At 39.5% G+C, this 24,476-nt stretch overlaps 1 protein-coding gene across 1 annotated transcript; it reads left to right on the top strand.

Annotated features, from left to right (window-relative positions):
* The first annotated feature begins 88 nt into the window (after window positions 1-88).
* On the top strand, window positions 89-23,994 carry SLC39A9 (solute carrier family 39 member 9). The gene is made up of 8 exons (XM_065839125.2): window positions 89-409; window positions 697-814; window positions 5,252-5,360; window positions 11,357-11,548; window positions 13,808-13,876; window positions 15,713-15,798; window positions 17,665-17,799; window positions 19,616-23,994. Exons 2-8 carry the CDS (start codon window positions 719-721, stop codon window positions 19,844-19,846), a joined length of 918 nt encoding a protein of 305 aa, XP_065695197.1. The 5' UTR covers window positions 89-409; window positions 697-718; the 3' UTR covers window positions 19,847-23,994.
* The last annotated feature ends 482 nt before the right edge of the window (window positions 23,995-24,476 follow it).

The following is a 24,476-nucleotide window of genomic DNA, read 5'->3' as shown; positions in this document are numbered from 1 at the left end:
GCAGAGGATGCCGGGAGTGGCCGAGGGTGCCAGGCTGGAAGGGGCGGACGCGCGGCCATCTTTGATGAGGGAGCCGGCACTTTCTGCCACCGCTCGCGCGACGCGTTGGGCGGCTGGGGCGTCGCCCGCCATCTTGAAGTCGGGAACGCCGTGGGTCAACGTGGGCGAGGGTGGGACGTGCCCCGGAAGGGGAAGCGCTGGGTCTGGAGCTGCCACTTGGCCTGCGAGGCAGCGGCGGTGGGTGAGGGCGCTGCGGTGCGCGCCGGTCCCGCAGGTTCCCCGCGCCTTCCCCCCACGGACGCGGCCCCATCAGGCCGCCCCTCCGCGAGGAGCCGCATCGGCGCCCGCCGTTCCCCGTCCGCCTCTCCCTGCGGGTAGCGGCGCGTAGGGGAAGGTCCCGCTGCCTCAGGTGAGGGCTGGGCCTGCCCGGGAACGGGCCGCTCCCTCCTTCCCTTCAGCCGCGCAGGTGTCACCGCGCCGCGGCTCCCTGCCCGCCCTTGAAGCGGTGCTGGGCGGCCCCGACGGGAGCGCCGCTGCCGCACGCCACGCCCGGAGGCGCCGCCGCTGGGGGCCGAGCCGGCCGGAGCCGCCGGGCAAGACAGCCATGGCTGACAGCCTCTCCTGGGAACTCGGTGTCTGCACGGGCTAAGGCGTGCGGGGCGAGGTGGAAAAGTTGCTGTTGAATTTCACTTTAAGGGACCGAAGGGAAAGCAGCGAAATGGATGACTTCCGCTCCATCTGCCTGCTGTCGCTGGCCATGCTGGTCGCCTGCTATGTGGCAGGAATTATCCCCTTGGCAGTTAATTTTTCCGAGGTAAGACAGCTTTCCCAAATTACCAGACTGCTCGTTGGTTGCCAAGGGGGAACAGCAGAAACTGAATGGAGAGATCAACCAGGAGGGGTTAGTGCTGTCCCCTTCCAAGTGTGGCAGTGCTGTTAGGGGTGGTGTTGTAACTTTTTAAGGTTTTTAAGGAACTTTCATTCGAAAGTGCATTGTAAAGTTATGCGTATTTGACAATGTGTATAAAAGCCATTTAAGCGGGCCAAATTTGATTGAAGCATCTTGGCTACAGATGAAGCAAAGTAGCAGCATGTAGTGGAAGGACATTGTAGCAGCTGGACATAGTTATTCATAGATGCTTGTGTCAGAAACTTCTGATGTCAAAGGTTAACTTCTGTTATGCCTCAAGTTAGTGTTTCTAAAAACAAATTGGAGAACGTTCTCAGAAAACTTAGTTTTCGTTCACAATTTTGTTCACAACACATGCTGCTGAAAAACTAAACTCTACCTCGTTGATGACAACACAACTTCAAGTTGTGCTTCTGTCCTGTGGAATACAAGGCACCCTTTTGGAAAAATATCTTGGATATGTAAGGTATTTTTAAAGGAAGGGGAGACTTTTATGGATTGAATGAGTTTCTAAGTGGTACAGGAGTTCAAAAGTGAATGTATGTGGCTACTTCTAAGAGATGATTCTTGAGGGGATTATGACTGTTACAGGCTCTGACAGTCTCCTAATATCCTCTGATAAGTGAGGGGTTTTCATCTTTCTAAGTGATAATTGTATACAGATGTGGTGTAGTGAGAGTTTAGTTTCTCTGAGCTAGTAAGAGCTGTCTTAGGAGAGGTTTCCTGTTTTTGCTGGGAGAAGTGCTGCTTTTGGAAAGTGGAGTTCTGGAAGAGAGATGTGACTTGTTCTTGCATCAAGTCAGAGCTGGTTGCCCCTGTCCTTTGGTCCCTTCATTACTAGGAGGGTTTGAGAGCAGCAGTCTCTAGACAGCGTGGAAGGAAGTGTGTTCCTTTTGCTAAGAGTACAATTCAGCTAAATTGATTGCAACACTATTACAATATTCTGAAGTCTTTACATGAAGATGAGCATAGTTCTGTTTTGCCAGTACTTTGTCTAATGCTTGGATGGTCCTTCTCTTATATGACTTCAGAGCTGTTGCTTCCACTGTCTCACTCTTCAAAACTCACTTTTGCCCTGAAGACTACAAAGGATGTTCTTGCACATTTGCTGAGAATGCTGCCTAGCCTGCTGATATTGTCACTTAATTCTGCATTCCCTCATGTATGTGTGTGATAGTTACGTGTTGTCTCTGACATTATATTCAGTGTTATTTGAAGGTAGAGTTCTTGTTCTGTATTTATGTGGCTTATTTATGTAGTTGGATCAGGGGGCTCGCAACAGCTGCAGGAATACAGATCTGTTGTGGATCCAAAAGTGTAGCACTCTGCTTAAGCAGTAGTCACGTATCTATTAGCCTTTTGTGTGTGCAGTATTTTACCAATGGTACATAAATGTGCAATCAAGTTTATTGTGGTATCTTAAGCTGTCGAAAATTCTTGATTCAGTTTTACTCTTGTGTTAAACAGGATATTTTAAGGATACTTGTGCTGTGCTGGTTTTGAAGGGGAGCAGAATCTCTCTGCAGATTATCTGCAAATGCTAACTGATCCTGGAAGTGTCTAATTAGAAGTTAGAATTGTTTTGTTAAAAGTGATTGCCTGGGCCTGTGCAACATGGACATGTCAAACTGAAATGACTGAACTGTGCACGCTATGGTTTGCAAAAATGTTTCATGGAAGGCCTTAGTGAGGAAAAAGGTCTCCTTCCACTAGCCATCTATAATGGTTAGAAAACAAAAATGAATGCCAGATGCTGGAGAACAATAAAATTATTCATTAGCATTAATACGTTTTTCTCAGATGAGTTTTTTTGTCATGGAACATATTGGTTGTGTTCTGATTTCATGCTGGTTTCTCTTCTTTTAATTAGATTTGGACATTCTTGAAAGTATAAAATTTCAGCGAAGCCAGGTGTGACTAAACATTGGTGGTAAAAAGTTACAGACTGGACAGGACTTCACTTTATTTCTATGTGTGGATGTACCCTTTCAACTTAATCCTAATTGACAGTATTCTGTTGGACTGGAAACAACACTGTACCAGCTCTTGATACTATCTCTTCAGTTGTAGCCTAAATGCAGAAAAAAAAAAAACATTTAAAAAATCCCAGAGTTCTAGCAGTTTGAGTCTTTTGCTGGTGTAACAGAGGTGGGCAGTGTTGACTGGGATGAGACGGCTTGCTGCTGAAAGTAGGTGTGAGCTTTTGATAGGTCCAAGTAAGACTTTCAGTGCCATGCAGATTTAAACCAAACACTGAACAGTGGAACAGCTTGCTCATCCCGTTAGTCAAACGCTGACCTCTGTCTCCAGGTCCTCAGTAGTTAACGCTGATATTTTGGTAGCACCCAGGTTGTGCACAGAAGATGATGATGATTCTGCCACAAAATGCATGCTACACCATTGTGATGAAGATCTGAACTCCCATGGTTTCTACGTGTGATATGATAGGGGTTTTACAGAAATGATGAGAAACAACCTCTGCAAGTTGATATATGTTAGACTCGGTTAAATGTTTATGTAACTGGATTTTCAGTACATTGCTTTCACTTCAGCCTGTCAGTATTGTAGTCATGGGAGCAAAAGTAATAGTAAACTGTTCTCATATTGGTAAAACAGAATTTAATTCAGTTTGGGAGGGGTGATCTCTCTAAGCTTTTGCCCAAAATGAGAATATAACTAGAATGAGAACCCTTCCTAATAATAGCAAGTACTTATAAGCTCTTTGTGTGTGGTTTTTAATCTTGTTGTAGAAATTCTTCCTGGAATATGGACTAAACTATTTTTCTTTACTATAAAAACATTAAGTTGATGTATTATTGTTAGAGTTTAATTGCAAATCTATTTTAGAACCTGTCTTTGCAGAGGGAAAGAGGATTATTGTTGTCTGTACCTACCTGGAGAGTGGAATACCATTTTATATTGCCCTAAATGCATTTACAGTCTTTCACTCATTTTAAAATGCTACTGGAAGGCTTAGAAATGGTTGTAAAACCAATAAGCACTGGTCTGCATTTATGCATCTCCCATTTGGATTAAAAAGAGAAAAAAAAAATAATTACATGAAATGTGTATTAGCACCATTATTAGTCTGACAGATGCAGTTCAAACTTTCATGTGAGTAAGCCTTTTAAAATTATTTTTTATAACTCTGCTTTTGGACTTATTTTGGGAATTTAGTCCCTTCTACCATATTTTTTAGCCACTTGACAGTCTGCAAGTGCTGTGATAACTAGTTCTAAAACTTATCTGGCACCTTAGGGGTGTGTGTTTTTTTTTTTTTTCTTTTGAATACATGGAACACATCGTCAGATCTTTCAAGTACATTTAAAATATCTTCCTCTTGTATTACTTTTTTTTTTTTATCCACAGTTTTATGTTTTTAAAGAAGGTCTGTTCTTCAATGATACCCTATTAAACAGAAGGCCATTAAAGTACAGCAGTTTTAAGGACAAGCTTCTGTAAAACAGTGACTGTTTGGTTTAGAGACTGAAATATATTAATAGTTCATCTATCATGTAACAGCCTTATAAAAACTTAATTTTTTCTGTCTCTCTAAACTACAGGTGAAAGTAGAGCTCCTGTTGCTTTTTTCTCTCTCTAAAATGTTCAGTTTCTGTAGTTTTAGAACTTTTCCTAGCTCTCTTCTACATTATAGCTGCCTGAACAGTTTATACTTATACTACTTGACTAATGTATTTCTGGCTGTAGGTGCATTTGCATTATTGGTTCTCTTGTCTTTCTGTATTTGCTTTGGTAATTTAGTTTTCTTGCTTGTATTTTATTATTTTGATTGACTTTTTTGGGGAACAGGCAGTTTACCTTGTGCTGTGCCATACCTAGAAGAGATTTTTGGGAACTTTCATTTTTAAGTATGGTTCCTAGTAGGAAGAATGTATTTGAAAAGAAACTCAGAATGAGGATAAAGCATAGAGTTGCAAACATACTTTTAAACTCAGGCTCTTTTAAACTTTCTTTGTCTCTGCAGGCCTCATGGTTTGAGGGCCTAGAGGGTGAATTAGACCCCAGTAATCATTAGTGCCAAATATAACAGTTGCTGCTATTTTCAAGTATGTTATATTTCATTTATTTGTCTGATGTTAAAAGTCGAATGGGTCATTTTTAACTTTCATTTCCTCCTTCAATTGATTGCATCAGACACTGGATATGTTCACTTTTCAGAAAGTTAATCATTAGAAATACTGGATTATGCAACTGGGGCCCTTAAATAAAAACCAGCAAGAGGTTTTACAGATCATTCTCCCTTCTTCCTGTGTTAATGAGGGAGAGTGAAGAAAGTATTTTCATTCCTAAGGATGATCCTCGCTTTGTGCTTTGTTGCAGGAGAGACTAAAGTTGGTGACTGTTCTGGGCGCTGGGCTGCTGTGTGGAACTGCCTTGGCTGTCATTGTGCCAGAAGGAGTACATGCACTTTATGAAGACATTTTGGAGGGTAAGAACCAAACCTGTGTCTGTAGATGGCCTTGTTCAAGATAACTTAGGTCATGGTGTTATGATCTACTGAGGCTTGTTTCTAGGGCTTTTAACGTGAGAACTGGGGGGAGAGTTTCACAGCAGCATAACACAAAGCTGGCATAGGGTCACAAAACTACCATAGGCATGATGTTGTATGTTTATGGTGATTTGACAGAGAAATGTGGTCAGGCTGTGGATCATATGACTCTTGCTGAGTGATCCAGTCATTGGTGGGTCCAGGTACTGTTCACGGAACCACAGCCTTTTATGTCAGGTCATGTGTAGCATTCCTTATTCTGGGGAGAGTTAAAACTTAGCTTTCACTGCAACTTCAAAGGCGGTGTAAGGATGCCTTTGACAGACAATGAAATTGTGGGCTACTTGCTGTTGCTTTTTGTAGTTCAGATTAGTTCTCATTAAGGCAATTGCAGGAAGTGTTTTATAGATCTATATGTACTTGCATCAGAATAATTTCCTAATTTGAAGCTGAAGAACATCTTGGAATTAAGTTACCCTAATATAGTTGGCTGAAAATTATGGTTTTATGGGGCTAATTCTCAGAGTAGGAGGCATTTCTTTCTTGGGTGGTGGTGTCCGTTACACATAGATACCTGTGCGTGTTTCCAAGTTCAAGCATCCACAGTTCTAGTCTGGTGTCACCTGTCTTCAAAACCTCATAGCCCCTAATGAATAGCTCAAAGCTAACGCTGATTATGTGTCTTGTAGGGACATGAGTATGGGGCATATCTTATACCCAAAAGTCTTAGTAAAAATCAATTTGAGGTTATGATGTTATTTTAAATACTCAGGGCTCATTTCCTCTGTTTGGAGTGCACTTTAATTCTTGCTTTAGCTTAGAGTCTTGTGCTGTTACATTACCATTGCATATATGAGATTTTTCCAGTATTGTCAGAATCAGAAATTTGTCTGAAGGTAAACAGCAACAACTTATCGGTCACAGGAGAGAGGACTATAAAGTTGAAGCTGTAGAGAACTTTGCAAGTGTCTACCATTGTTGCTAATCTGAGATTGAGAGGTAATTGTAATACTCTGCTTTTCTTGTGCTACCATTTTTTTTTTCTTGTTTCTATACTGGTTTATATTTCTTTTTAGTAATATGCTTTAATTTGTACTGTTTCAGTTTCCACTAAATTTATGTTGTGGAGCTTAGATTTAAAGTAAACAGAAGATAATATATAAAATCATCTTTATCAAAAGTGAAAGAAACTCTGATTATGCTTTTATACTGTACTGTAATTAGTGCACTCTAATGCAGGGTGTCTCTAATGAGCTGTAGTTGTGGGTTTGCTCTCCATTCAATTTTAATTCTAAGTAGACTAATTTTTTTCTTGTAATGATATGGCTAGCAGTAAATACAATTGCTGTGAAACTTTGTGGGTTTTTTGTTTGGTTTTTGTTTGTTTTGTGTTTTCTTTTTTTTTCCACTAAGTGGGGCATACTCTTCATGTATGAAATCTACAGCCTACTGTTTAGAGCCATATGCTGTATAACGTAGTTTAGTATGTGGATAAAAAAGGCACTTCCCATTACTGCAGTAGTAATATCAGAAGTATATACGTAAGAAAAAATAATTTGTTGTGTGAATGAATTCACACTCGATTCCTAACTCAGAGCATTGTGACTAAAGCTACTCTATCTGTAAAGATTTTTTTTTTATTGCAGAGGGGCAAAATTCATGGCTATTATAGATTAAATACAAAAAAATATTTCTAATAGGATATTCAAAGTTAAGCTTAAGATTCTGAGAACTCAACAGCTTTCAGTAAACTTTCTCTATAACTTCATCCATATATGTAACTAAACCTAGAAATGTACCTGATGGAACGTTGAAGTGTATTCATAAAACTGGGGGGGAGGCGGGGGAGTGAAGGAGAGAGAGCTGGACAAACTGCATTTGTCCAGTTTAACTCAGAGCCTGGTTGGTGGTTATCAAAACAAGTGTTTGTCATTGATACAAAATAACTTACTATTACTTCTGTATTTTCTCACAGGCCACAGAATAAATAACTTCTAATTTTTGACCTTATAGGCTGAGAGCAAATATTGTATCAGGATATAGATCATTATTTGATCATAAACCTATGTGTGTGTAGTGAAACCTTGATTTGAGTATTATCAGCAAATAAAATTTCCTTTGGTGACTTCAGTCCTTTGTTTTAACTGGTGAAACTGCGTAACCACTGTCAGAAAGATTGCCCTCGGTTACCCACTATGTTTTATGGCTTGAAGTGATCTGAAGATTTAAATTTTTAATGTAGGTGGCAGCAATTTTGTGTGGTCTAAAATTATTTAATTAGTCGATCTTGTTCAGCAAAGATATGCTTGTGAAATCTATCAAGGGCCACTAAATCTATTCTGATGTGCTTTGTCTGTAGTGATGGTGTTGTGCCAGTATTTTGCACAGTGGGATGGCTGCACAGTTGTGTCTAATCCACAAAGGTGTGTGAATACTCCAGCAAGAGATGATGTGCGAAAGTCAAGCTTTTGCTGTTAATGTCTAAAACTTCTGAAGAGTAGTTGCCAACCAAAAGACCTCCCCAAAATGATGGAAGTTTTACTCTAGTCACGTAAGCTGCAGATCTTGGGAAAGCCCTAGTGTATTATATGCTCCGTTTTGTGTGTTGCCATTCTTTTTTTAAGTTAGGTGCATGAAAGTTGTTGCGCTGTTACTCATTTAAAAAAAAAAAATTTAGAATGAACTTCAAAAATGCAAGGTTGAAACAGGAGCGATATTCTGTGCTGAATTGTAATTATTATAATCAATTTAGACTCTAATATCCTTATCTTGATTCAAGCAGAACAGATCAGCTGTTCCAAAAACAAAAAGCTTTCCAATGCTAAATGGCTCCTCCAAAAGTGTAGTTCGTTCTCATACTAAGAAAACATTGCTTGCTGTTAGACCTATGAAATAGCCTAGTAAATACCCTGGTTTCTTTTATGTGGTATACACTGGTCCTCTTAGTTCTCTTGCCATTAAATGTGATTAAAAAATAAATTGGTAACATTATTTCTAGTAAAGATTTTTTTTTTTTTTTTAATTTCTGGTGGAAACTTCTTGCCTAATCAATGTTGTTTCTATGCAATATTGTCATCAAAGCATTGCTGTCCTGTGAAATAGCAAGAAGTACAACATGAAACCAGGAGGGGGTTGCAAATGTTATTGTTTTCAAGTCACTTTGGAAGAAGTCTTTTTCAGAAAAGAGAGAGTTCATCTGATGGATAAGGTCAAGTAAGTCATTCCAAACTTCAGGAAGAATTAAAAGGGATCGATAGGAACAAGTGATTAATACACAGGGCTCTATTGTTTTTACACTCTCCCATCGGGTATTTATATACATTTTTAAGATTCCTCTGAGCCTTCTCTTCTCCAGGCTGAACAGTCCCAGCTTTCAGCCTTTCCTTATAGGAGAGATACTCCAGTCCCACAGTGATCTCTGTGCCCCTCCAGTATGTCCATGTGTCTTTTGTAATGCGGAGTCTAGAACTGGACCCACTGCTCCAGGTGTGTCCTCACCAGTGTTGTGTACAGTGCCCTTGACCTGCTGGCAGTGCTCTTCTGAGCACAGCACAGGGCTTGCATCATTTTGTTTTGTTTTGTTTTTGTTTTGCCAGAGAGCACACTGCTGGCTCCTAGAATCATAGAATCATTTTGGTTGGAAAAGACCTTTAAGATCATGGTAAACTTTGTGTCCACAAGGACCATGAGGTCCTTTTCTGCAAAGCTGCTTTTCTGATTGTTGGCCCCAGTGTACTGGTATCTGGAGTTATTCCTCCCCAGGTGCAGATCTTAAAATCAAATCAGATCTTAAGAGAAAATACAGTTCCTCATCAAGCATTTGAATATAACAGCGTCCTCTTTATGTTCTTAGGTTATATTGTAGTGTTAACTGTTGCTTTGTGAGGAAGTGGAAATTAATGTGTCACTTGCTGCTTTATATTGGACTGTGATATTTTCTGTAGGGCACTGGGGCTTTGCAAATGGGTTCTGGTTTTTATTATTCAAAAAACAAATTTCTCTTGAGTTTCCCATGTTCCATCAGGAAGGTTGTTTGTACAAGTAACTATGTTCTTTAAGCCGAGAGATATGAGATTTTATGAAAATAATTACAATTAGAGATTGTGATACCATCATTGGGTCTAGCACAGAAACATAGAAGAAGCAGCATTTTCTTAGTAGAACATTAAAGGGATTTACTAATGTTAATTGAAGCTGCCAAATGTGGTTGTAAGCATTGACCATATACTGAATGGTAGGTAGTTCAGGGCCTTGGAGTATAGCATGCAACTCAGACATCTGACTTGGCTTGAGGTAGGAGATGTGGAAGTAGATTTACTGTGTCTGTTCTCCCATTGGAAACATGCGAGTAATACTGTGTGTAAAGCACCTTACCTGCTGTGCAGGTACAACTGTTTATTATAACAAATACGCCAAGGAGCATTCAATGCCTCTTTTGCATCACCCAAAGGGCTTTCTAGCCTGATGTCTTGTCTCTGCCAGAGGCCATAAGGGGAAATATATAAAAAAAATAGATATCTTATTCAGGTGAGCAGAGAGTCTGAAACCAAGAGATCAGATGTTTACTGTGCTCTACATGGTAGCTGGGAACTTAATTGAAAATTCCCTATTCCTGATCTTTGCTTGTACATTTCTAACTGTATTTCTGTATGCTGTTGGCAGAAGAAGGCTTAGAGGTGAGTCTTCACTAATATCAGCCGGAAACAATACCTAGAATTTTGCTAAAAACCAGCTCTATTAAATCTCTTCCACATAAATGTACTAAGGCAACTCTTGCCAGTCTTTGGTGAAAAAGTTATGTACTTTTGGACACCGTTTGTTCTCTCTGTCAGATGGGATTGCAGAAGCAGTAATTTCCTGTGGTCATGAGCAAGGTTAGAGGATCTCATGGATCAATTTAGGGAGCTACTAGCCTGAAGAGTACTGGAAATGTTAAATACACGTGCTGGAAAAGCCTTCTTTCTCTTCAAGCCTTTGTAAATTCAAAGCAAGACTGTAATTTCTGTTGAAATGGGTGGGAATTTTGTGCATGGTGTGTATTTGCTTGTGATAGAGATAAAAGGCAACCTGTAAAAGTTGGTAAAGTTTTTACATCTTTGGTTTCTAAAACTCATTGTGGGTAGACACACTTATTACTTACTAACCTATGAAATATTTGAAAATGTTTTTAAATTATGAAGTGTGCACCAAATAAAGCATTTTATACTATGGAAACTTAACTAAAAATCCATCTAGCTGTCTTCCTTCTTCTTGCAGTTTTAGAGTCATTCCAAGCTCACCTGATTTCAGGGTAGCTCAGTGAGACAAAGTAAAAGTTTTGTGGTAGTTATGGAATTAAAGCTTGTGTAAGGAAATGGAACAGCCACACAACATTCAACCACTGGGCTTGGACTTTGGGATTTTAGGATGGTGCTGACTTGACTGTTGTTCTAGTCTTTATCAATGAAAAATATATAAATTCTATTTTGTTTAAGTAGCTACTGATGCTCTGAGATACAAACTTCATCTTCTTAGAGATTAAATTAGATCTCTTAGTAAATTGAACCTATTTGATCTCATTCTGTGTTTTTGCATTTAAATGACGATTAGGACTTAACTGCTTTACAGTATCTTTGAATACTGACACACCTGGCAACTTAAATTAAAAAAGGAATTATTCAGCAATTTTAATCAATTGATTTGTATTTCAAATGCAGCATTTAAACGAAGTAGCCTGGCTTATCAAGTATTAATGCTTTCTTTACTTTTCCATGCTGAAGATGTATGGGGAGAGGCCAACCAGACAAATGCATGCTTCCCGAAGTAAATGGTCTAAGACTGACCTTAGACGTGTATTGTCCAAGAAAATGTGAGGAATACCTTCAGCAAAGGAGGATAAAAGTGACCATGCCATCTTCAGTCCCCTGTCTCCTAATCCGTTTGCTTGCCTGCCACAGGGAAGCATCACCCGGCGAGCGAGATGCAGCGTGTGATTGAGTCTGAGAAGGCAGTGGAAATCCCAGCTGTCCATGAGTATGGCCATGACCATTCCAGGTTGCACGCCTACATCGGCGTATCCCTTGTCCTTGGCTTTGTCTTCATGCTGTTGGTGGATCAGATTGGCAGCTCTCATGTGCACTCTACAGATGGTAAGTATTCACTTAAATTAGACTTGCTAATTTGTTCTAATTAACACATTGGAATTTTTTTGAAGGCTACTGAGACTTAATTTTACGAGTCGTGCAGAGTTTCAGTAGGCGCTTTACAAACGTAAGCAAGGTCTGTGTGGAACGTTCTTGCTGGAAATTTGTCCTGGAATTCAGCATAATTTAAGAGCTTGCTTCTCTAACATGAAATCACTGTACAAGCATGTATGGTGTGGGGGGGGAGGGTGACTTGACACTTGAGTTATTGTCTGTTTTACAGTATCACCCATAGGGGATTTCTTTGGCTTTCCAAAAAACTTCAGGTTAGTCTTATCTTTGTTTACTTTTCCTACTTAATTGTCATACATGTAGGTAAAATTTGCAAAGAACATAAAGTTCTCTTAACTAGGGCTGCAGAAATGACTAGATGTGAGCTCTGGTCCTTTACTGTAAGTGCACAGTTGGATCCCCACGCTGGCCTCGAGCCTCACTTTCTTCAAATACTTCCTGCTTAGTCCAAAAACTTCTCAACTTTATTGCAAGACTCTCAAAGTGCCTACAGTGGCTTTGTTTCCTGCTTGTGTCAGGCCCTCAAAAGTTAAGGAATTGATCTTGAAAAAAGAGTAGAACACACACACAATGGTGATGTGTTCTGAGTGGATCTGGCTGTTTAGATGCTTGTGTGGGGGGACAGATGGGAGGCTGGTGCACAGGCTGTGTCACCTTTGTGTTCCTGAAGAAGAAATGGAGCTTTTCAAAGGAAACAGGGGCAGTGAGGATGACAAGGGGATGCAGGTGAACAACATTCAGGAAAATCTTTGTTTTGTACAGGTTATGACCCTTTCATGTGTTTCTCATCAGAGCAAATGCCAGGAGAAAATTGGTTATGATCTGTATTACAGATACACACTATAAAATAGAATATTAAATAAAGTTTTATCTAGTTTGTACCTCTGTCACAGGAAATGTAGTAGTGTTTTTTGTAACGTTCTTTAAAGCTACTGAAGAAAAACATTTTTATTCTTTGAACAAATATCTGGTAGTTTTGTTATCTCCTAAATGGCTAGATTTTACTTTTGTCTAAACTAGCAAAATTCTGTAGACCAGAATGGTGATATGAAATTAAATGTGAACTCTCTTTGAACAATTTTAGTTCTGGTCAATTCAAAACCAATTTAAAGGAAATATTATTTGTGAATTTCTCCTATTTGACACAAGTATACTATCAGAGTCATCCAAATGCAGCTTATGCAATTGCTCAAATAGGTTCCCCTTGATTCAGGAGATCAATCTGACCAAAGAGAATACATCAGTTTTTAACCAGGTCACTTTGCTGACCTGGTTCACTGGGCAACTATGTGGGTGCCTGAGCATGAAGAGAGGGACTGGAGGGCAGGGGGACAGGCAGGAGGAGAGGAACAGGGCTGGACTTTCTGTATTGGTGGCCCTGGGTAAGTGTGCTTACAGTCAGCTTACTGACCACACGTATAACTAAACAGCTGTTCAGCTGTTTGGAATTAAACAGTTGAGTAATAACATGTTTGTCTGCTTGTGGAGGACGTATCTACCTGTCCTTTGCAGTAATTCTGAGTAACAGTTTTGCTGCTGGTTGCATGGTGGTGGTTGTTGCCCTGTTGAGCTGTATAGTGAGCAAACCTGCAAAAGTCCTCAGAGGGGCTGTCAAACAATTGGAGTCGAAACACTGGATCTCAGGCAGCACTGTCTGCATTTCTCTTCTGTAGTGCATAATGTTTGCTACTGCTGCCATGATGAGTAGAATTTATTGCTTACTGGGTGTTGCCAGAGAATTGGTGCAATAGAGACTGCCTCAGACTGTCACCTCAAGGAGAATGCCAACATTGGGCTATGTGGGGAAAAATAATCTTGACTTTCAGAGTAGCTCTGAATTCTGGGGATGCAAAACTATCTTTTCATTCCCCTTGGTAGCATAGAAGTTTAACATTTGGTTTCAGGAGGTTGAGAGAAAAAACTGCTGCTGCCTGTACCAATGTTCCTGTAAATTGCAAAGAATTGTCTGTGATTCTGCCACTTGTAGGGTGGCAGAACTTCGGGTGATTTGAAGGTGTTGGGTGTCAGACTACTTTAAAGTAAATCTAATGCAGAAATACGAAACCTGATAGTTTTTGAAGATAACTGCCTAAGCAGCTGGTAGAGACATGTGCAGTGATACTTAAAAATTTTCTTCCAGCATATTTTATGTATTTGTTCTCTTTATCCTAAATTGCCTCATGACTGTTTCAGATCCAGAAGCTGCAAGATCAGGCAACTCCAAAATCACCACAACACTTGGACTGGTAGTCCATGCTGCAGGTAATGTGGGACCTGTTGTTAGCACGTGACAAGGACTTCGGCTGCTGTGTTACTCGTCTTTAGATGTGATAGAAACACTTGGGTTTTGTTCTTGAAGGTGGCTTTTTATTAAAACAAAACAAAAACAACAAAACAAAACCAAAACGAAACCCCCAAAACAAAACAACAACAAAAAAAGGCAGGATTGGGAGAACTAGGGATCTTCCCCAAAACCTAGTGGGAAAACTTACTACAGTGTTCAGAATGTTCTGTGGAATTTTATTTGGGTACAGGATTTTCACTCTTTTATTTTTCCCATCTGAAAAGTTGCCTGATGCTCACTCTCTGCCTCTTCAATTCCTTTGCTGGCTGCTTTAGCTACTAAATTTTAGTACATGCTAACATGTTTCATAAGTAGTATGAAACACCTTTGGGTTTCCTTGTCAGGTTGACCTTAAAAATATAAAGTTTTAAAAACATATATCTTGTGGAAAAAAGGATGTTATAGGGTGGGGCACAAAGATTTGACTGAAGCACATTTGAGCTGGCCTGCAAGGACTGAAAAAGTTATGCATGTGTTGCAGTCAATCCATGTTCTTGTTGTAATTCTTCGCTGTATAAGTGCGATATAAATATGATGCTTGGTCAAAGTTTTTGTCTAGATAAGTCATGAGATGTTGAATGGAAAGATATTCCTTCATTAAACAAAGTGTCTGTACATTAGGATTAATATAATATCCATTTACTATTTCATATATACCATATATTAATATTAAATGATAAAATTATATTTGAAAATTCATTTGCAGGTGTTGAGGGTTAAGATTGTGGAGTGACAATAAAACCCTGGCAGATGTGCTGTTAACCTCCTCTTCCCTCCCACTTCCCCCTTTTGCCCCTCCCTCTTCCCCCATCCCACTCAGGACAGGCGATCAGGAGGGAAAGAAGGACAGAGAGAAGAGAGTTGGAAAAATTAAAGATGTTTTACTAATGCTACTAATAAGAATAGAGAAAATAATACAAAATATACAAAACGAATCTTGAAAGTCTCAGCAACTGCAGAACCAGCACCCAAAGTCCTGGATTAGACTCTGTAGCCAACCTGGAGCTGGATTCAGTCTCTCACTAGGCCTCAGTTTGAAGGGACAGCTAGCAAGGTCCTCTCCTAATGTCGGCCATAAGCAGAAGGGAAAAGGAAAAAGGGCAAAAGGGACGAGATCCTCGTGATCTCCCACTTTTATATGAAGTATTCACGTGAATGGAATGTTATACACAGTTGGTCACCGGTTTCTCGTTGCCCCTCTTGCAAGATGTCCATCCGTGCTTATCAATAAGTTTGCATTCCATTGCTAGGTTTACCAAAACATGTATCTGGTTCTCCAGGAAAATGCAACTAATATGAAGGCTTTAGCTGACAGGCAAATTCACTAAAAGAGAAACTTGTTTTTTAACAAAACCAGGACAGCAGGATAATAATTAAAACTTTTAATGCTTAGAAGCTAAAGCAGATTTTTTAAATTTAGACAAGGAAGCCACTTCTGCTACAGAAGACTAAAATAACTAAACTTGTTACCTGGTTCCAATTTGTCAAGAGTGTGTCAGTACTGAGTAGATTCTCAGTTTGGTTTTTATGGTCTTGGGGAAATATGAGACAGCTCCTGTTGAGGGTTGTCTGAAATCCTGAAACTGGTGTGGCTGAAGAAACAAATCATGTGTTGGGCTGGTATTGTTAATGGCATTTTCAGTAACATGACTTATCAAATCAACATGTTTTGTGCTTTCAGCCATTAAGGGGGGTGGTGGGAAAGCTGAAACTGATGTGGAGGAATAATCCATGGTTTTGTACTCCTGTTTCAGCTGATGGTGTTGCATTGGGTGCAGCAGCTTCTACTTCTCAGACTAGTGTCCAGTTGATAGTGTTTGTTGCGATTATGTTGCACAAGGTAAGTCATCGTTCAAAAAATCTTATTTTTCTTTAAAAGACTCTTAAAGCATACAGAAATTACTGAAGATGTTAAGTTTCCCTAGTGATGTAAACTGGAAATCTGTAACACAATTGAAATTAACAGTTTAGCAGTATAGCTTCAATGGTGTGATGTACAACAGAACAGCAGATGATGGATGCTAAGTCTGAATGGGGTACACATGAGAGAGAATTTTGGCTGCCTACCTTGTTGCAATGGTTGGGAAAAGTCTCTTAAAAGCAGGGAGAGAAGAAGGGTGAGAAGCTCGTGAAGAAATGTGGCAGCTTCACACTGACTCTGAAGCTAGTGTGGTCGTGTGGGACTTTTTTTTGAAAAAACAAAAACCCGCAAGACTCTTACTGCTGTAAGAGATGTATTCAGAGAAGTTCTAGGGAGTGAAACACAGAAGTATGTACTAGTATATTCAGGGATGAGAAGCAGTTTTATGCTGATTATAACAGCATTTTGGTTCTGTGATATATTAATAAAATAGGAGGGATATTCGTTATAAAGGGTTAGTCTTTTGAAACCACTTAATATCAAAGTACTAAATTACAACTTCTGGTTACCTCTATTGTAGTAACTTCAACATCAGTCTTGTGCCATTTCTGCAGGAAAATATTTTCAATGTTTTTCTGATGGTAACAAGCAAATAATAGGAAGATCTTTTTTCCTTAATGTTTTTGTAAAGGTATCCATTAGCTAAATGTGTGCAGATGCATATTTGACATATAGTAGCACATGCATATATTACCATAACTAGACAAACATTAATCCAAAATCTTGCTTTCATAATTGCATGTTCAAAATGTTAGGAAATCCAGATCTAGCATGTCTTTTTTTTTTTTTTCCCTGTTCATACAATAAATTGTGGTTTACATAACTCTCTTCAAAGGTGTCAATGTTGCATCTTGCTGTGACTTTTAGTTTATGGCTATTAACAAATGAAACTTGCTTTTTATTATTCTTAATGTTCAAATTAACTGACTTCTGAAATTGTACAAATTTCTCCTATGAAGACTATCAAGAAATACTTGGTGTTTGAAAGATAAATTTATTTCTTCTTTGGTGTCTTTCTTATTTTTCTGGTCTTCTGATACTGACTGATGCTCTTGTCTTCTTTCCTTCACTCACGGTTTCCTTCTTCTAGGTTTACAAAAAAAAAAAAAGGAGAAAATGCTCAATATATTTTAGTTTATATCTTATCTTAAAAATGTCAGGGTGGACTACTATTGTCTTTATGCAAGCGAAAATATAGTAAACTCCTTGAGTAGTGGAACAGCTATGACTAGTGGAGAAGAGACTGGATGCCAGCAGAGGGAGAAGTATTTGTTTGCTTCCCAGTGGGAACAGAAAGGAAACTGAATGATGAACTAATCAAAAGAACTTTTAAGTCTTTGTTCATGTGAAGGCTGACAGTTATCTTTCTTTGGGATTTTTTTTCCCCCTTCATGGTAATTGTAGAATTTTTCTGCTGTAGATAAGTAAACTGTCCATCTAATGATGCATAGTAGTATCCGGATGAAAAAAGAAATTATATAAGTTAATGAAGACTTAGGGATTATACCAATGACTCATGTCAGAATAAACATTTTAGTATTTATAATGACTACGCAAATATTTTTACTCTGATAGCCAGAAAATGGGTTTCCATGAGGTACTGTTATTAAGGTACGGCAGTCTGCGGAATTCTGTTGATTTGGGTTAACTGTGACATACTCATACTCTCCCTGAATTTCTTCCAATTCAGTTCATTACAGTGTAGTATGTCATATTTCAACTTCATCTGGGATTTCAGGAGATTTTCGAAGGCATCGTATTACCAGTGAATATTGTTTTTTGCAGGCACCAGCTGCCTTTGGCCTGGTTTCCTTCCTGATGCATGCTGGGCTGGAACGGAATCGAATTAGAAAACACTTGCTGGTCTTTGCATTGGCAGCACCTGTTATGTCCATGGTGACATACTTAGGGCTGAGCAAGGTAGGTCTGCAGTTTTGTTCTGCCCAAAATGTAGCTTAGTGGTGGAGTTTGGGGCAAAGAATATCATAAGAGGTTAATGAAACATAATTCCAAACTGCTTGAAAAAATTAGCAGAATGGAGATAAAAACAAAACCAAAACAAACAAAAATCCCAACCAAAACAAACAAACAAAAAAGGCAACAAAACCAAATGGATAAAAAGGTAACTATGTGAATGTGTGAAACAAAAAATAACCCGTGCTTTCCATCAGAACCAGTGATACAACTCCACTATAGAGTTTTGTATGGCTTTATTTAGAAGGTTCATTGCTGTCTTTTTTCTGCTGCTCCCCACTGAGAACTTAACAATTTACTCATATACCAGCTTTTATCTGATGACTGTATAACTGAGTAATTTTCAGTGTTGCTGAGTGCATTCTGATATTAATATGCAGGTAGAAAATAATCTTTACTAGTTTCCCCCACCATCCCAGAATCAGTCCTATGTGTTCAAAGTCCATTTCACACTGTGTCAGAAGTTGAGTCCTCAGCGAGAACAACCTTTTTTGCTTCTCATACTCCTTAAAGCGTAGTCTTGTCTTGAGTCTATACTGCAAATGGCCACTATGCATAATTGTATCGTCTCTGTCCAAATTAAATGTTTCTGCTTCTCAGAGCATTTCCTATGACACTCCTGTGTTTCTAACTGCTTTGGGCCATGCTGGTGACAGACTATGGTGGTGTTTTGCAAATTTAGCATGATCTCATGAAACTCAAAGTATGAGAGTAAAGATGAAGTAAATCACCTGGGCTAATCCCTTTACTTTCTGGAAAGGAGTTATATTTGATATTGCAGTACAGGAGAGTGCAAAAAAGGTGGGGTTTGTAAATAGATATAAGAATGCTGTTTGAGCATTCTTTTGATGTAGACTCACATGAGTGACATGTAGACTCACAAAGAGCTGGTTTTGCATTTTGCACTTCAGAAAGAACAGAGAATAGATAAGGCAGAAGGGCTGTCATGGTGGTTGTGTAGTTCCAGAGCACAAGGTGTATCTCTGCTCTTTCGAAAACTAATCTGAGAGTATACCAGAGGACTAACATCACATTTGAGTTGGAAATTGTTCAGGAAGCATTTTGAAACTGATATGAGTGCGTTTGCATTTCGTTACATTGAATGGTGTGTAATATAATATGATCTTAATCCTAGTATGAATGTGAAGAGGTGCACAGTTTTGATGCAGAAGATGCATTTCCTTATGAAGTTTGCATGGAAATTCTGGAAAAGTTTTCCATGTTTACTTGTACATATAAATGAAATATTGAAAGAGTGATGATTTTGGACTTAAATCCAGCAAATCTTCTCTGACCAGCAGACAACCAGATATTTAAAAGCTAACATCTACTTGTTTAGAAGAAGGAAAAAAAAGTCAGTCTTGAGTGTCCTTCCTGAAATTTGTGGCTTTGCAATATGAATTTTATTTTGTTGCAAAGCACATTTTGTTATTTTGCCATTTGGAAGTTGCTGTGATATCATCAAACAAGATGCTTCTGCACAGACTGTGACTTTTCTTCTGTAAGGGTTCCTAGAAGTCTGAAGTGAACTAACTAGGATGAGATGTGTCTTTCTGCCCCTACATCAACTTCAGAATGCCAGTTGTTACGTGGAAAGTGCAAAACACAAACCAACTCATTAAACGATCATTATTGTGAGAGAACAAGAGTTGACAGAAATCCATATGTGTCTGGACACTTACAGAATTTTTTTTAGTATTGGTTAAAGGGTTTCTGCTTATTCTATTCTTTTTGTCTTTTTCTTTTTTTTTCTCAATTTCAGAGCAGCAAAGAAGCCCTCTCAGAAGTCAATGCCACCGGAGTTGCTATGCTGTTTTCTGCTGGGACATTTCTTTATGTTGCCACAGTTCATGTCCTCCCAGAAGTAGGAGGAATTGCTCATAGCCACAAACCTGAATCAACTGGAGGAAAAGGACTCAGTCGTCTGGAGGTGGCAGCCCTAGTAATAGGGTGCCTTATTCCTCTTGTTTTGTCCATTGGACACCATCACTAAACGCTCGAATTTCACGGTTCTCCTCCTTGATTTGACATGAGCAGTAAATGTCAGCTGCTCCCTTTATCGTTGTCTCTTACTCATCATCCATCCCATCCACTTTATGGAGTTCAGAGGGAACACTGATTGCAAAATGAGGAATACTGGGAAAGTTTTTAGTGTAGCAACATGTACTTTGGCAGCCGGACATAAATTCTGTATAACTTTCTTTTCTGAAGACATTTGCTATTTTAATTGTTACTTCTGGCCCTATTCTCAGGGAAGATGGAATTTGGAGTTTAAGAAAGGTGAGTGGGGAAGAACTTAGCAACTTGTCATGGAATTGCGATCACCAAAGCATCCAGCAATTCAACTTTCATAGCTGAGAGCAAAGACAAAGGATGGCTACCTTGTGAGAGGCTGAAGTCTTACTAATGAAGAAGGGGGCTCTCCCCCAATCAGTTCTGTGTTGTCCTGACAGTGCGACTGGTCCTTGTAATGTTTGTCACTAATTGTATTGAAAAACGGTCTACACTTGGAATTCTGGACAACACTGCTCTTGTCACAGAAGTGTCACTGATAGGAAAGAGGTGAGGTAGACAAAGCGTAGGATTACAGTAGGAAATCAGCTGGTTAAGAAAGCGCAAATGAGTTTTGCAGTGTCTTCCGTTATTTAAGACAAAGGATAGAAGCAAGGAGAATATTGTTTTGATTGTTTGTATGCAATCGTTAATACATTTTGAAAAGGCAGTATTTCTTGGGAGTTGGTCTTCAGCCGAGTCAGTAAAACATGGGCACCAAAAATTTTAGCAGAAATTAAGTATTGGGTACTGTGATTATACTACTGCTACTGTTGAGAGAGAGATCCATAGTGTCCTTCAAAAACGAGCAGTTCTGGGCTCTGAGGAGTAGAAATCTGATGGAGACAGCTGCACCAGAGAACTTCACTAGCTCATTTTCAGAAGTGAACTGCTGAAGTTGTTGGTGGTGTGGTTTTGGTTCTTTTTTCATTAATTGAAAGTTATTAAGGCTAACAAAACTGATGTTTGTTTAAATAAATGCTGTAGATAGAGTACAAAGTGTTTCTAAAGCAGTTCTAAACAGAAAACCCCCAACAAACACAAAACCAAACTGGTTAGACATTTTGCTTTTCCTTTGGGAATTGTGCATTCGCCTGTTACTGGTAAGTGTTCGTTTTGGTGAATCTGCTGGAGGACTCACTGCCAAGTGCTGATGTCTCTCATTGCAGAAGAGTGATGGAAGATCCCTCCCGTTCCAAGGAACAGCCTTTTCTTGTCAGGCACCATTTCTCTTATGCAAAACATACTCCAATAACTGTAGTGCATTGAAAAGTCAGGAATGTTTGATGTGCACAGACTGAACGTGAAATTCTTTCTTTAGGGGAAAATTTTTTAATGCCGTACCCTTTTTAAGCTATACTCTGTCTGCACTTTTAAAATATGATATTGCCAAATATATCTTTCTTTTGTGTTGGTTTTTTTTTGTTTGTTTGTTTGGATTTTTAAGGCTTGAAATCTCTTCTTAACTGAAGTGCTTCTTGTTTCTATTTGAATGAGTGTGTTTTGTCTTTCATGACGTTTGTTACTTAAACTACACAGGCGATTGCTTTTAACTTCACATTTTTGTCATTGTCCTGTTGTCTACTAGTTTACCAGTGAGTATGGCCTGGCTATTGGACTGGTGATTGCTTTGTCTGTTGGCTTTGTAACAATACAGGTGTATCCCAAGACTGAACCTAGTACTGATCCCCGGGAGCATTTGTTCATGCGTGTGTTTTACTGTATAATAGGCAAATTAAAACAAATCAGTGCAAAATTATTAGAAATCCTCTTTTCCCACAAGACAGTATTTTCACATGTAGTTAGTGTTTCAGGCATAAACAAGCATTTTTGACATTAGACCTTCAAAAGTTAGTTCTGTTCTGAAAAGCCACTGCAAAATTAGTGGCATGGACGAGGTCCTCTCCTGCACATGGTTACACTTTTTTTTTTTTTTTACAACATACATATGCAACTACTAAGTTACCTGTTTATAACATTCAGTGTTACAGGTTGCTGACAGATGAGAATGATACACAGAAATGTTTACACCAGAGTTCCCAGTGTTCTTCCTGATTGCCCCCTAATTACTTTTTTCTTTGATAATTTCACTGCTTTACCATGCTTAATCTTTCTACATAAATGAATTGTTACCCAGAACTCGAGAGTTCGCAGGGTCGGCAGCAGAAGCCGGAGATTGCTTAGTGCAGCATCAGGTTGGTTATGTTTTGTAAAACAGTTGGGTTTTTTCTTTAAATTGTCACCTGTCATTTGCTTGTCCACCCCACCTTCCCAGGTCAGCTGGCGTCTGGACTGTGTTCTGCCGCAGCCTCGTGAGTGTAACAACTGCAGCAGTTTAGGGAGGCGTCGAGGTCAGGTCCTATTTCGCCCATTTTATTTCAGTGTTGGAGCGTGTGGATCGTACCTTCTCATATGGATGGTTGTGCATTGATGAGGAGGTGGCAACCAGCCTTGTCACTGCTGACAGAACCTCTGCTGAGAGGTCTTGTCTTTCTTTTCTTCTGTCCCTCAGATCATGTTTGCAGTTTCTGAGGCAGCCACCAGAAATGGTAATACTTAGCTTATTGGTGCAGGAACTATAGATGCCAAGTTACAGCAGCAGGTGAGGGGCTTCAAATAAAAACATTGGCAGCTTAAAATCGGCACCAAAATTCTGATAACATGTACTTTTAATTTTGGCACTTGGTTAAGTGATAGAAGACTTCTGTGTTTTGGTTGTTTGGTTTGTTATTTTTATTGTTTTGTTTTTGTTTTCCCCTCTACCCATTTAGAAGCAGTGACAGCATTTTCTTTTGGCTGCCTCTGTTATATCTGTGTTGAACTATTATTTTCAATTCTGTAGCTGAAACTGCAGTAACTAAGAAATCTTTTGGTTATGTGAGGAGGAGAATATAAAGTTATTTTCTTGAGGGAGAATATTTTAATGAGCTAAATAAAATGGTCCATTTTATAATATCTCCTTTTTTTTAACCTATTTCCCCATCTGTCACAGTAAATCCAAGCACTGTGTGTAGTCAGGGCCATCTGGTATCATTTTCTACTCCTCAGGGGACCTTGGTGCAAACAAATTCCTCTTGCTCTCTCTGTAACAGCCATCTCTGCCTCTGTGTTCTCCTGTGAGGTAGGTGGCAGCAGGTCTAGTAGGTCATTAACCAAGTGCCAGGCACATCCCCCTTCTGTAAACCCCTCTAGGAGATCTATAATCTTCTCATCAGCTGCGTTTTCAGTTAATTGGCAATAGGAATTGGACTAAATCCATTTCCATTGATCCGGGTGTGTTCAGGTACTTTCCCTACTATTTAATTCTTTTATTGTTCCTTATATAAAGAAGGGAAATATTTCTTTTTCAGCCCCTGATGTTAGCTGTGGAAGCTGCACTGACATTAACTTGAGGAGGGCAGAGCTGTCCCACCAAGATAAGAATGTTTGTTAGATATGGTGTGTCAGATGTCTGGGTGTTAAACAGAGAAACTCACTGTTGACTTCAGTCCTCCTGGAAATGGTTCTGTGTCTGAAAGGATCATGTTATCCAAGAGACCCAGGAAAACTACTGTGCTTATTCAGGAACTAGTTCAGAGTCTTCAAGGAGCTTTTGACAGTAGCAGATGTGTCTGTGTGGTATCAGTTCTGTGCAGAATAAGAGAGAGACTGTGGGGTAAATGCTGCTGCTGCTCCAATCCTGATCTGTGCTGGGACCTGGGAAGAAGAGGAGGGCAGTGTGTTTGTGTTCTTTTGGGGGTGGAAGGAGGAAGAGTGGTTGTGGGATGGGGAGAAAGTTTATGATGTATTTCAGATTCTTCATGATGAATTTCAGATTCCTGTTCACCAAAAGAATAAAAGAAATATTTTTTTTTCTTACTGTCCTTTTATTACGTCTCTTAGCAGCCTTGGAAAAACATTGCGTGGTCATTTCTGTTTACCTGACTCTCATGTATGGAACTGTAATTTCGTCTCTTTTTTCCAACCATTTGTACAAAAAATCATTCCATGAATGGCTGCCTTATAATTTTTCCACTTAAATTGTGAATGGTTAAAATAATGTTGCTGTTTTCAATTTTGTTTTATTATATTAAATTTTTACTAGGTGCAGTGCTTTGGAGTTGGCTTGTCATTTACTGCCTGGGGTTTTGTGACAGCTCTGACAAAGAAATGCCATTCTTAAATGGGATGCAAGCGGTGCAGACAGTACGTTTTAATTTTTTTTATGTGTGTGCTGCTTTTCTTGGTGATGTCTGAGCACCTCCTGGAAACATGAAGTGTGAAACTGCTTGTTGGGAGGCAGTCTAGCAGGTTAATTTGCACATGGGTATGAATGAGTTTACAGGTAAACGCAGAAAGGATTTGACAGCTCTGCTGGAGGGGGGGGTTTGACAACTGTCTCCCACAGAGTGTTTAGGAGCCGGCATTGCCCTGAGGCTCTGTCTTCCACACCTCACTGCCAGGGGCATCTCTGAAGCTTTACAAGGCAGAGACCTCTTTGGAGGGCCTTGGCTCAGGATTGTTGAGGCCACAGTTAAAAGGCTGGAGGACACATTTGGGCTGATGAAAATGGAGAGCACAGGATGGAGTGA

This window comes from Patagioenas fasciata, chromosome 5, assembly GCF_037038585.1.
Source record: "Patagioenas fasciata isolate bPatFas1 chromosome 5, bPatFas1.hap1, whole genome shotgun sequence".
Classification (NCBI taxonomy): Eukaryota; Metazoa; Chordata; class Aves; order Columbiformes; family Columbidae; genus Patagioenas; species Patagioenas fasciata.
The sequence above is the reverse complement of the archived record's forward strand: the minus strand, read 5'-3'. Positions and strand labels throughout refer to the sequence as shown.

Bases quoted from the DNA above. Each gene is read 5' to 3' on its own strand.
- SLC39A9 (XM_065839125.2), top strand. From the start codon at position 719: ATGGATGACTTCCGCTCCATCTGCCTGCTGTCGCTGGCCATGCTGGTC. The intron at 5,361-11,356 runs GTAAGAACCAAA...TGCCTGCCACAG, and splicing joins TTATGAAGACATTTTGGAGG to GGAAGCATCACCCGGCGAGC. The intron at 17,800-19,615 runs GTAGGTCTGCAG...TCTCAATTTCAG, and splicing joins CATACTTAGGGCTGAGCAAG to AGCAGCAAAGAAGCCCTCTC.